Source organism: Sceloporus occidentalis, unplaced genomic scaffold (genome assembly GCF_023333645.1).
Source record: "Sceloporus occidentalis isolate IW3139 unplaced genomic scaffold, rSceOcc1.0.p SCAF_7, whole genome shotgun sequence".
NCBI lineage: Eukaryota > Metazoa > Chordata > Lepidosauria > Squamata > Phrynosomatidae > Sceloporus > Sceloporus occidentalis.
Genome location: NW_028316987.1, coordinates 67,139,697 through 67,153,394, shown reverse-complemented (window position 1 = coordinate 67,153,394; position 13,698 = coordinate 67,139,697). Strand labels below are relative to the sequence as shown.

Genomic DNA, 13,698 nt, shown 5'->3' with positions numbered 1-13,698 from the left:
GTGCCTTGGCTTTTACTCTTTAAAAAAGTTGTGGGGTGGAGGATTGGGGCCCATATAAACAGGCCTGATGAAATTCGTTTCTTGACCCTGCTGTTTCACCTGGGAGGAAAGCTGCCATTGGCGCCAGGAAATACATTGTGTTTACTTTTTAACATCAATAGATTTCTGTCTTTTTAACACATTTCCCCCCTTGATTTTATTTCAGGCAGATCTCCAGCAAAAGAAGGAGCCAACTCAAGAGGACTCTGACCTAGATCGCAAGAGGAGGGAGACAGAAGCTTTACTGCAGAGCATTGGTATTTCTCCAGAACCACCTCTAGGTATTCAAGATAATCCCATTTGAAACATTTTAACTACATTAAGTCTCACACAGTCTCTGTAGCATGCTTTGCTTTTCTTGTTTTGGCTGTGTCCCTTATGCAGCACATTCTGCTTATAAACCATGCATATCACCCATATAACTAATTCATTGCATTTCTGATTGTTATCTTAGCTGAATGTTGGCTTTGTGGATTAGTATTGCTTCTATTCATTCATTCATCATAGACTGCTGCTATTACATCTGTCTCAAACTAGGCTCAATTTAACTTCATTAATTCAATATTTTCTTTCATATAAAAATACTTGCCGGTTGGAAAAAAAAAGATTCCTATATTGCACTTTAAAACAATATTTATAGAGAGAAAGGAAAATAATATAAATTTAATAGACAATTTACCTATAGTTTTGTTCTATATATGAATTTCACCCTTCTGTTCTTATTTCATCCTAACTGTGTATATTTGAACATAGTATGTATTGTGTAGTTATGTGCTTTGTTTTCAGTTTGTTTTTTATTTGAAATTGTATATGGTATGTGCAGAGCTCAAGGTTGAGAGCAGTAGTTTGTATTTTTAAAAATTCACTTTCTTTTCCATTTTATTATTTCTTTTCCATCTTTTTGTTTGTGTCTGTGTGTCTATGTGTGTGAAACAACTAAAAGGAATTTTAAAAATAGCAAAAGATTGAGGTGAGCACATATTCCCCATGGCTGTTATAGACCTGAATTACATAGTGCTCAATTATCTCAGCTCCTAACATTCTATGCGATTATGCATTAACTCTAAATTCAATATAAATTAAAATTTGAAAATTGCTCCCATAATTTGTTGGGAAATTATTTCAGAAGCTAGACGTCATTCAGTAGCTAGGCAGAATAAGGAGATTCAGTGAATCAGCAGACAAAACATTACCTCCAGATGATAAAATATCTAAAAATTATTTTAGATAAACATTATTCTTAGATGACAGAACAAATAAACCGTATTTAATTTCACTATTACTTAATAAATAACAGTACTAAATAACATGATTAGTATATCAAATAACATTATATGACACAATATTTTGAAATATGGCTGAAGCAGCACATACATCAGATACACTACATACTCACAACAAAGGGAAACCTTTAGCTAAACCAGGTAAGGTGTTAGAGGATGGTGGTCAGAGATCCTATTTATTTTACTGGAAGCTGAAGTTGGAGAAATGCAGGTTGTATTGGAACAGTGGCAGCTAAGCAGGTCTGGAATTAGTTCATGTCACCCTGAGGACGTTTCTACAGAACCAAAATCTTGACACATCCTGAAGTGCTGACTTTTGCCCCAGGCCAGATGAGATGCCATCTTAAATTACCCACAATGACATAGCTTGTCACTGTGTCAGACATTATGTGAGAAATTTAAAATGGTAGCTTGTGGAGATCCACTGCTGTTGCCAGGGAACTTGTGTTTTGGGACATTGATGCGGGAAAAGGTCCAGCAGAAGGAATCCACAGGAGCCATCCAGTACTTGAAGATAGGGCCTAAATCGAGTGTTAGTCTCAACTAGCATAGAATCAATTGGAAGTTACATAAGTGTAGATATACAAGGTTCCCACTGATTGATTTAGTCTATTCTATGTGTATTTATTTGGATTTAAATACAATTGGCCCTCCGTATCCACAGACTCCTTATCCACTGATTCAACCATCCATGGCTTGAAAATATTTTAAAAATATATAAAATCCAAAAGGCATCTTTAATAATCATCCTATAATTATCCTATATAAATAATAAATAAGGTCAGTTTCCTCTTCACCAAACATTTTCTACTGAGTCTAAAAGAAATGAAGTGCAAACCAAATGCATGCCTAACCAGAAAACCTTTACTTAGTAGCAAAAGACCATTAGTTGAAGGGGAATTTGAATATCTCAGGGCACTGGGCCCTTAATCCTGTCCTTGTTCCCGCCAACTGCATATCCCTAGCAGTGGGCTTCATTTGATTCCAAATGAGCTTGTGATATGTGAAGGAATTTACAAGAAGAGGGAATCCTTGATATATACTGGCTGTAATGCATTGTGGGGTAGAAATCGTAGATTTCTAACACTTTGCTTTTTATTTTTAAAAAATGTGTGTATGTGTGCATTTCCCCTATTAGTCAATAAATTATATGGCAGGGAGAAGATGCAATCTACCAATGTTTTTAACAGAGATCCTCCAAACACTAATCTAACCAAATAAATACTAATATGGGGTGAGTAACCTGTGACTTTTCAGATTTTGTTGCACTCCAGCTCCCATCATTCCTAGCTGACACAATCAGGAATAATGAAAGTTAGAATCCAACAGCATCAGAAAGGCTATAGGTTTCCCAGCAATGATCCTAAAGCAACACAGAGAAATCTGACATTAATATAAAAATATGTTACATAATATTGAGAAATGAATCCTCATGGTACCCTAAAACATGAAAACTAAGGGGCTAAAACTGCAGTTTGCCTGCTAACCACAAAAGACCTGTCAAATGGCTTAAAGATGATGAATAATTCCACTCACTTTGGTAACTCCTAAAAGGAGTTTTACAGAAGTGAAAATACACGCCCTGTTTTACAGTGCCTAAGGATCCCTATGAGCATGAAACTTTCATTTGAGCTTACATATATTCATACGTGAAGCATATCTGTTTCAAAAGCAAATTCAGTTAACCATACTGGTCATACAGGAGAAAGGAGTCTTGGGCCAAGTAGTGAAACTGAGAGCCAGTGTGGCGTAGTAGTTTGGGTTGGACTACTATGACTCTGGAGACCAATTCAGTTTCCAGCTCAGCCATGAAACCCACTGGGTGACTTTGGGCAAATCACATGCTCTCAGCTTCAGAGTAAAGCAAATGGCCAACCTCTTCTGAACAAATCTTGTCAGGAATACCCTATGATAGGGTTATCTTGTCACCACAAGTTGGAAATGACTTGAAGGCACATGTCAACAACAAAGTACAAATTATCCCATTTTGATCACATCAGCACACATTCACACAACTTGTTTGAAGGGTAGGGACTAGGGGCAGGGCAGGTGGCAGTAAGAAGGCCTACAAATGACACCCCCCCCCCCCAATCTAATGATAGCTGAGCCCTGATGAGAAATAAAATGTTACCACTTCTTGGGCAAACAATGTTCTGAATACACAGGCCTCTAAATGTGACGTTAATCCTGTATAATAAAAAACTTCACAATAATATTAGAGAAAATATAAAACATTTGAATGTATTAGATTTATATAGTGTATAGAAACCAGGGCTCTCGAGTTGGTATACTAAACTTTCCACTCTGACTTTTCTATTTTTCTGCTCTCAAACTCTGATTCTGACTCAGAGCAAATATATGGCAAATCTATATTAATTAATAAAAACAAATTTATTATACGAAAATGGTCGCACAAGGCATTTCATCACCATCATGTGAATCATCAAGTTACTTAGACGGATAGAACTTAAAATATATATATATTTGATTAGGCGTAGAATATAAGCATAAAATTACAGATTTACCGTATAGTGTTATTTTAAATTTTTATTATAAAGGCAGATTCAGAGTCAGTACATTTCTATAGACTCCAACTCTGACTCTTTCCAAGACTGCTTCAGAATTTGACTCCATCTTCACAGAAACCTCAATCAGCAGAATCACTGCTATTGGCCAAATGCTCTCCTCATCATTTTCAACCACTGAAGAGGACCTTTGTGGTTGAAATATGCCTGACAAATTGGAAACTGTAGCTTTCAATGTTAATATTTGGGTTACCGTATTGCTTCCATTAAAAAAAAAATATATGAGTATTTGCAGCCACTGAGTAAATTTACATGATGTATCAAGCCAAGGGTCCACAGAACTTTGTTCCATGGTTTGTTTGTCATGTGCAGACACAGCAGTCTATCCATGTTTAGTTTGTTTCTAACCAGAGAAAGAATCCATGATCTGTTCTTGGTTTGTTGGGTGGAAAACCAGAGAAGGATTACTGCCTGTGTTCACATGCTGTGATAGGTAAATTAATTTGTCAAGTTGTTCATTTGGGTAAAAATGTGATCCCTGGACTGTCATATAATTTGAATTTGTCCATTATGTGTACCAGAAGATAATTGTCACTTAAAATTCCTTGTATAATGGAAGTGCACTCTGCAAGAGGTAATTTTAGGGTTTGAAATTGAGATGAGGTATAGAGGTAGGCAAGAATTCAGAGGCCATTATGACAGTCCAATTCTAGCGATTCTGTTTGCCCACATCTACTCAACAAACAATTTGGCCCTGAAGTTTGCAGGTAGAACCATATAAAAATATCCATTGACAACCAGCTGGCTTTTTTGGAAAGGCCACGAAGATTGCCATTAGAACCCAGTAAACTAAATGTGCCAGATAGAATCACATTGTCCAGTTCAAAATGAATTCAAAAGATGGCAATAGGATTAATATTTTTGTTTAAATCATATTTCATATTTTCTCATGGGCCAGATGTATTGCTTCAACCACTGGTTTTATGGCCCACATTGAGGTCTGTCATCATCTTAGCATATAGCTCAAGGGTCTTGCTGGGTTTGGAATCTTGCTGTGATTCTAGCAGCCTCTGACAACTTGTCTTTTCCCAGATCTTTTTGATTTCATAGCCCGAGTGATCTCACAAGGCTAGTTATATATTATGTGGCAGATCTGTGGGACTGAGTCTCCCAATATCTTCTTTCATATTTTATTGCTGCCACGAGGAACTCTGAATTTGCTTGGAGCAGTGGTGGAATGGAGGACATGTTTAACCTACCCACTGAACCATGTCCCTAATTTGATACAGACACTGGCACTGTTCCTTCTCTTGTGAGCTGCGAAGGAGACACAGGCACCTATAGGACATATGCTACATGGTATATATATTTTTTTACCTTTTTGGACTATAGCTCCTCAAACTCCCAAGCAACATGGTTACTGGCTGTGCTGTTAGCTGGGGAATTTGTACTCTAAAACCTTACATAAGCTCTGGCTATATGTTTAAGCACTCAGCTAGGTATGACTACAGTGATTAGATTGGGAAAACAGCTCAGAGTTGACTCTAAAGCATGGCTGCTTTGCAGTACTAGCAGCATTTTTTTAAACAATGTAATCCTCAACTGGACACTCATCTGATCCACTAACCTGTATAAGCAATAGTATATCTCTAGGAGTAATATTAAAATTACTGTATATATGCATGATTTTTGCAGGCAGCTATCAGAGTCAGTGGTAAGGATTAGTATTATTGGGCATCTTCCAAGGCCCATGTTCAAAGAGAAGGGGGGACACTGTCAACTGAAGCTGCCCAAACCCATTGCTCTACCTTCTTAATGTAGTTCCCAATTCACCTGCCCTCTGTAAGCAAGGACAGAAGCAAGGAGAAAGAGCAGCAACTTTGCCTTCTATTTTTTTTTCTGCCTGTGCATATTGTGTCCAGAAGGAGAGGGCAAGCAGATGGGCACAGTAGTGACAAGCTACATTCCTGGGCATTTTGCCCAAGAAGGCCACCTGAAACCTGGCACCAGGACAGATGAACACATTAAATGACTTGATGCAACCTTTGGCTCTAAAGTCATGGTTTCCCTTTGGGAATAGACATGAAAATCAAAATTTAGCTCCTGCTGATGTAGCTAAAGCCAAGGAAGCAAAAGAAATGTGTAATGAGCATGTCACCTACCACTTCACACCTGTACCTGCCAAAAGCCTGTCAAAAAATGAATGCCTTTTGCATTTTTTCTTCATTTTAGTGACAATTCCTATAGAGAATATATGTAAAGACCTTGTACCACAGCCAAGCCACTTGATTGGCGTTCCTGCCTGGTTATGTGAAAGGTTTAGCAAAAACAGTGAAAAGACTGTGGTTTCAATCTAAACAGTTAAATCAAAAGTAAATTATGCATTTTTAAACACACACACACACACACACACACACACACACACCTAAGATGAAATGGTAAATGTCATGTTTAAGATTTACATTTCTTTCAGTGAGGCTGCCTTGAACGTAGTTGAAGTGGGGTTGTTTGTGTAGTTTTCATTCCATTATAGAACAGAATTTGTATTTCTCATTACATGTTTATCTTGAAATGGCAAGATTTCCTGTTTTGAAGCATTTCAGTATGGAACCTCTTTAATTAAACTTATGAAGGTTGCTAGCCCTGATGTCAATGAGGCAGTGAATTCATTCTGGATTTTAATCTGAACTTTAGAATAAAGATTCCAAAACAAAATAGATCTGAAGATCCTGGATGTATTTTGGTGACCAGGTTCAGCACCTCGGATAGTTCCTCCAGAGTTTAGGTTACACCCAAAAGGGATTCATTGTCCCATTGACATAGTAGTTCCCAGTCTGAACATGCAATCTCATTTGTACTGTCAATCCAAGATGGCTTCTGTTACAATAAGGAGCCCCAATAAATTATTTCCTTCTAGTTGGATTACCTTTAAAGTTGTTGTTGTTTTATTCCTTTATATCTCACCTTTCTCTCAATAATGAGATTCAAGGAGGCTAACAACATGCTAAGAGGAGTACTGATTAAAACTATACAAAAGCTTTAATAAAAATATAAATATAAATATTACTTTAAAAACAATGAAACAATCTATAAAGTTAAAACTATTAAAATTCCTTAAAACACAACATGCAAATGTTAAAAACAGCACCACACCGTATTAAAAGCACATTCCAGACAGTTTCTAAAAGCCTGATGGAATAAAAAAAATGGTTTAACTTGCTGATGGAAGGAGAGCAAGGACAGGGCCATTTTGGCCTCCTTAGGGAGGGAATTCCAAATTCTAGGAGCAACCATCAGTTCATCTCTGCTGTTTGAACTGGATTAATTTTAAGCCTACCCATTTTGTAGGAGTGATTCTATACCCTCTAATTTAAGCCTCATCAGAAGGTTTTGTAAAACAAAGAGAAAAGAACACCCCAAAGGTTCCAGTGAAACCAGTTCAGTACATGTTTTTACCGAAAGATGTATTTTTGTATAATAGAAACTCTTTACCAGTATCAAGACAGTGAGCATTTCTTCCTGGGTAGTGGTGATATACTCAGTCTGTTTCTGGCCAAAATGGAGAAGTAGAACTCGAAGTTCAGGCATAGCACTTCCTATACATTCTCTGTCCATTTGGCAAAGGAGAAAGCTTTTTAGATTGTATCCCTTTGGTAGGCTGGCCTTTTTGTTGTTTGTTTTGTTTTTACTTGTAAAGTTGTTTTACTTATAAAGCACCATGTGCATCAATGGCACTATAATAATAATAATAACAAGGCCCTTTCTTTTGGAAAGGAGGGCTTTGTCATGTGGAATGTGTTTGCCACATTACACCTCTTTTTAAAAACCTACAGCTTATTTTTATCCTGGCTTAGCAAATTTTAGGACCAATTGAGATGTAATGTAATAGATACATGATCAATATAGGAGAATCTCAGTAAACAATGATTCTAGGCTTCAGCACAAGAATTTTTTTAGCACCTGCTAGACAGACTCCATTAAAAATGCAATTTCCTTCTACCCGCAGCTTAACTAGCCAGAAGGTGCTTGGTGGCTATTACATCACAGAGCTCTGGTACTCTCTCTAGAAAACTCTTGGCTTTTTATTTTAGGAAAAAGTCAGTGTTGGGAAAGGACCAAGTGTGACACTTCCGTTGTGCTGGGAGAAAAGTGCCAAATATGTCTGGATTAGGCTAATTTTGTTTTTAAAATACCAGTACTGTGAATGAGCATCAGCTGACATTAGTCACCACAAGAAGCCAATTAGAGCAATAGGTGATGGAGAAAAAATACAAGCACAACAAACATTACTAATCCCAAACACCCAATAAACTGTTTGGAAAGTATCTTTAAATGTAGCATGCTTTTTCTTTCTTGTTTAATTTTTGGTCTAGTTTTACCCAGCAGTGGCACTTGTTCAAAAGAAAATAATTTTAATACAGTGCCTAAACCATATATTAAATGGCGCTTTATTGTTCAAAGAAAATGTTCCAAGGTCTTTCTTATCTTTTAGAACAGGCACACAGCTCTGAAAATACAAATGAGCAATAAGAAAACTAAAGAGCCAATCTTTACTTCCAAGAGTTCTTTTACACTGAATAACTGATATTATCATGACTCACTTTCAAGCCAATCTAAATTTCATTCCAACTTTAATTTGCAAAAACATTTAGAATTCACATGACTTTTTCCCCCTTTCCTTTTCCTTTTCCTTTTCCTTTTCCTTTTCCTTTTCCTTTTCCTTTTCCTTCTCTTGCTTTCACCATTCCAAATTCTTCCTGGCCATTCAATTGTCTTATAATTTGAATCCTTGCTTATGATTTGTCTGACACTGCTCTTCATCAGTGCAGTCGCTGCATGTTTTAACATTGGATACCTGTTATTTTCATTATTTAGTCCCAACCCCTATGTCTCCCTCTCCGAAATCAGTGAGCACTCCCAGTGAAGCCGGAAGCCAAGATTCAGGAGACATGGGACCTGTGGGAAGGTAAGATGAAATGCTTGATCTATATACGTCTTCTGCCTTTATTATGAATGCTTTTCCTGTAAATGGTTTTCTTGTAATGCCATTAAGGTGTTCTGCTTTATAGATATACACCCAAGTCTCCTGAGGGATCCGGGGGACTGAGATTCAAGAAGTAACTTTTCTGTGCTTTGCTTCATGCCCTCCAAATGTGTTGGGTTACAACTCTCATAATCCTCAATGTAACGGACTAGGGCCTGATCAGGGCCATCATACCAAAACAGATTCCAGAGTGATCAGGATGAGACAGTGCAACCAGTGGAAAAGAGGGTTTGTTGGGGTTTATGGATGCAGGAAGGAAACTCACCTGCCCACACATTTGTAGGCAAACTACGCAAGCTATAATGGGGAGTGTTCTAGAAGCCATTGAGCTCTCTAGCATGTGTGTCCCACTCTCACCTTGTGGAAAGCACCAAGTTGTGGTTGAACGCAGAAAGCTTATATAGTGAAGTTCTACACCAAGGAATCACAACTGTGGCACAATTCCTACAAAGAGTGTCCTTAAGTCATATATGTCTGCTTTCTTTGCTTTGTAGAACATTCAGAACCAAAAGTTCAGACTTGGACATCATGATGTTTACATTGCTGAGATTTAATATAAGTGATTTTCTTTCCTAGTTGCTACAAGCATTACTCTCATCAATCAAAGGAAGAGCATTTTTATAATTACATGACTGAACATAGTGCAGCAAATGAGCATCAGTTATGCATCTTTTTTCTAACTAGCACATACCTGTTGCTACAGACTTTCCATAATCATTATTGTTGGTGATATAGTTTAGGAATGGTCTGCAGTTCAGTAGTCACCCAATTAGAATACCTAAGGTCCAAAACACACTGCAGAAATAATCCAGTTTGAGACCGCTTTAACTATCCTGGCTCAATGCTAGGGAATTCTGGGAACTGCAGTTTTGTGAGACCTTTAGTCTTCTCTGTCAGAGACCTCTGGTACACAATAAACTACAATCCAGGACTCACTAGCACTGAGCCAAGGCAGTTAAAGTGGTCTCAGACTGGATTATTTCTGCAGTGTGGATTGAACCTAAATTAACAGAATGGAATTAATCTATAAATGTGGCCTCACTTGGATGTAATGAAGACTTTCCAATATATCACAGATGAAAACTGGGACACAAGCATCATCAGAGTGTGATTAAGATTACAATGTTGTTAATGAGGAAGAACATATAAGCTAGGAGAGGCTGCAATAGTTTGCTTTTGTCTGAACCTAATGAGAAGGGCAAGATTCTGCCTGCTCTTTTCCTCTCCATCCTGTTATTAATTGAGTGCAAACTCCTTCTACAGGTTGAACTCAGGTCCAAAACACACTGCAGAAATAATCCAGTTTGAGACCACTTTAACTGCCCTGGCCTTCAGTTTGCAGCAAGTGAGATAAGCTCAAGACAAACAGGAAAAGTTTTAATACCTCTGAAAAAGTGTGATGACAAAGGATTAACTGGAACTCTCCCAGCCAAATGGGGACAGTTGGAGGGCATAGTAATGGTAAACCAGAGATGGGCAACCTGAAGTCCTTTCCAAAATTCTCTGAATGCAATAAATTCAGACCTCAGCAAAAACAAATATTTTCTACTTTTGGCAGCCAGATCCAGATTATCAATGATTCAGATGGTATGTATGGTTTTTCCAGAGCCAAGCACTGTAGGGAAAAGATATAGTGTGTTTCCTTTGTTCCCTTATATTTTCCTCACTCCTCCATTGTGTCTGTTACCATCAAGCATTTGTGTGGTAACTGAATAATTGAGTAGAAATTCACCGATCAGGATGTTAGGTTCACCAGTATGACAGCGCTGAAAAGTTACACCCTCACTATAAAAAAAAAACCCAGTGTACCTTGTGAATAATTTCCAATCTCTCGGTGCTATATGATGGGAGTTGCAGTCCAGCAGCATTGAGAAGGCCACAAATTACCCACCCCTGATTTAACTCCTCAGTCATATACATATTTAGTTGAGATTAATCTCTCTTGGAAAACTGAGTAAATTTAAATGTGGATGGACTGTAAATCTCTTTCATGTGACCTAGAAAGGGAAGATTGGTTCTGGATGCTTGCCAATTACCAAGTCAGGGACCTCAGTGTTAATTAATCTTTTTTGCATGTGAGTCTGTGGCATCATTAAAAAATGTTCAGAGTCTCATTCCTCCAGGATGCAAAAGAGTTCTTTCCTCTTGTTTATTCTCATTAGCAACTTTCTCATGCTATGGTTTGGAGAGGTGCTCTTGTTTCCCAAGGGTGCTTCCCAGTGTGTGTTTGCAACCTGACCCCCAGCGCTATCCAATATTAACATGTAATGTGGTGCCACAGAGTGAGTGTACTTAATGGATCTGCCATATTCGTTAGTCTACCCCGGAAAGCTTTAATTAGCCTGCTTTTCTCTGTGAAGCGGCAACATCTACCAGCCCCAAGGAAATCTGCACTGTAACGTAATTGCCCTGCCATATACCCATAGTGGGAAACATGTGAAAAATGTTACATTGGACAACAAAAACCACATAGATGTTGCAAGCCAGGCCTAGAAGCCAATCATTTATTGAAAATGAATATCTAATTAACAGCTGTCAAAAATATCTTGCAGAATCCTCTTTTGTATGAGAGTGTCGTCTTAGCTCTCTTCTAAATAAGGTAGTTGATTTTTTCTCCTTCTTTTATTGTGAGGAGGCATTGGAAAATGTAACACCGCAGTGAGAAAAGATACCACTGGATTCTTTCACTCAGGGTGAAAGGACTGTTCTGTTTTACTTGTAGCAGGCTAACATGACCAAGCCCCCTGGAATTTTTTGCAGTGAAAGTACATGAGTAGAAGTTGCTCTGCTGCATATAATCTTGACATTCAGAGAGTGCTGAAAAAAGTTTTAACAAAAAATTAGAGGAAGAAGTCAGTATGGAGTTGCAAATACATTTACATATATCTTTTTTTTATTCTGTCCACCACCAGAAAATACATGAATTAAAAGGGGAAAATACCCCTAGAACTCTTTATTAAAGCCAAGAAAAATTAGTTAAAACACAAAATTTCCAAAGATCTGGGGATTATTTATATTTTCTGGTTTGTAGCAATTTGCAGAAATCAGTGAAACAGGGCTGAGATTGACACTTTACTGAATAAATTGTATGTATCCATTTGTCTCCGCTGGATATCCCAAAGACAGGACTGGGTTTAGACAAACAACTTGACTTTAAAAATGGATTGATTCCCTTGAGGGTTGGTGGACTCTCCTTTGAACATGAGCTTTAACCACGTCTCAGGAGTGTTTTAGTTGTGTATTCCTACATGACAAGAGGTTGCACTACATGGTCCTGGTGTTCTCTTCCAACTATGTGATTCTACACAGACACATGTCCTTTGTAATATGTACAACTCTAGAATCTCTTCTCTTCATGGGGTTTAAGTGATCTGGATAGGATTAGAGCATTCTGTAAATTTGTCAAGAGCAGGCTGTGGCAACCAATATTGTACAGTATATCTCGAAACTGAAATGGCAACATAGCTAAAGCCTTTCGTGCTCATTACAATCATTTCACTGTCTTCTTTTCTGCACTTTTAGTGATGCAGTTTCAGGAGGACAGCTCTAAAGTTTGCAACATCTGTAGCTCCATATTCTCAGCAAAAGATTCTAATTGTTTCATCTTCCACACTGTTACAGGGTCAGCAAACTATTGCAAGTGACCCTGCTGTTAGAGTGACATTAATATGAAGCTTGCTGTTTCTGGTAGCTTTCCATGGCCAATTAAATGATTATTGGAATGATAAAGTGTATTAATATTTCTAGAATTACAAGGGAAAGGCAAATAAACAGCACTTTTTACTATATGGCAGGGTTCTATTTATTATGTATAGATGTCCAATTTAATTCTTTATGCTGGTCTGCACACCTGAAGCCTCTTGTTGGAGACCCCTGTCAACCTTAATGTGCAGTTTCTTGTTTCTTAACCAGCTTTGCAGTTTAACATGTTCACTGTCCTTGAGCTGAAATCAACTAGAGATCTACACTGGAAATTTTATTAGGATCAGAGACAGTTAACATATTACATTAGTCTTTTAAAACCTGGCATCTTCCAGATATGTAGCACTAAAAGTTTCCAAATCCCCAGCCATTCTGTCTATTGGAATCCTGGGAGCTATAATTCAACACATTGGGAAAGCACCAGGTTGAGGGAAGCTGCATTAGACAGTAGGAACATGTATACATGTGAATCTGTATTCATTTCTTTGTCTCCGTCTGTTGTGATGTAGGAAAAGGAACTAATAGCTTTTGTCTTTGTTGAGAAATCTGAGCTAATTGAAGCTCACATTGAGTGGAGTGTATAAGTCTTGCTTTCCTGCGTTAGGTTTGTAAGCCTGTGCTCAGAACCACATGTTGTTGTTTTTAATTACAGTTGTATAGCACCAATTTTAAGTGTCTTTTTACTGAAAATGTTTACTGATGCTGTTTCAGTAGATACAGGGAAGGAAAAGCAAGCCATTCATACTTTTTCCACACTCTCTTCTGTACAATGTATGGCTGTGATTTGTGACTGTTGTCTTGGGCAAAATATAAAGACATAAAATATAAACAAGAAAGCAAGCTATGCCATTTCAGCAGCTCTGAACCTATGTAGTGGGCCAGTGGCTTTGCAGTTCCACTCTGTGCATTCGTGTGGGCAGCTGTTGATGGTCCACAGCATTATACCCAAACCATTTTTTTTTTACTTTACTCACCTTGGATCTTGGCAGGCTGTATCAACCCATTGATTGGAATAACACTTCCAGTTTTGAAAGAAAAAAGCATCTTCAGGCTTAAAACAGACCTGAGTTTTTCAGAGGTAACATTTAAATGGCCAATTGCATGC

General features: G+C 37.8%; 1 protein-coding gene across 3 annotated transcripts in view; it reads left to right on the top strand.

The window, feature by feature from the left end:
- DYNC1I1 (dynein cytoplasmic 1 intermediate chain 1) overlaps positions 1-13,698 on the top strand; it is a 246,234-nt gene that overhangs the window by 32,601 nt on the left and 199,935 nt on the right. For 2 of the 3 annotated variants that reach the window (XM_089531379.1, XM_089531380.1), the window contains exons 3-4: positions 206-320; positions 8,723-8,813. In XM_089531379.1, the coding sequence (XP_089387505.1) occupies positions 206-320; positions 8,723-8,813 (206 nt within the window). The remainder of the gene's footprint in view (positions 1-205; positions 321-8,722; positions 8,814-13,698) is intronic. The other variant, XM_089531382.1, reaches the window with a different exon arrangement.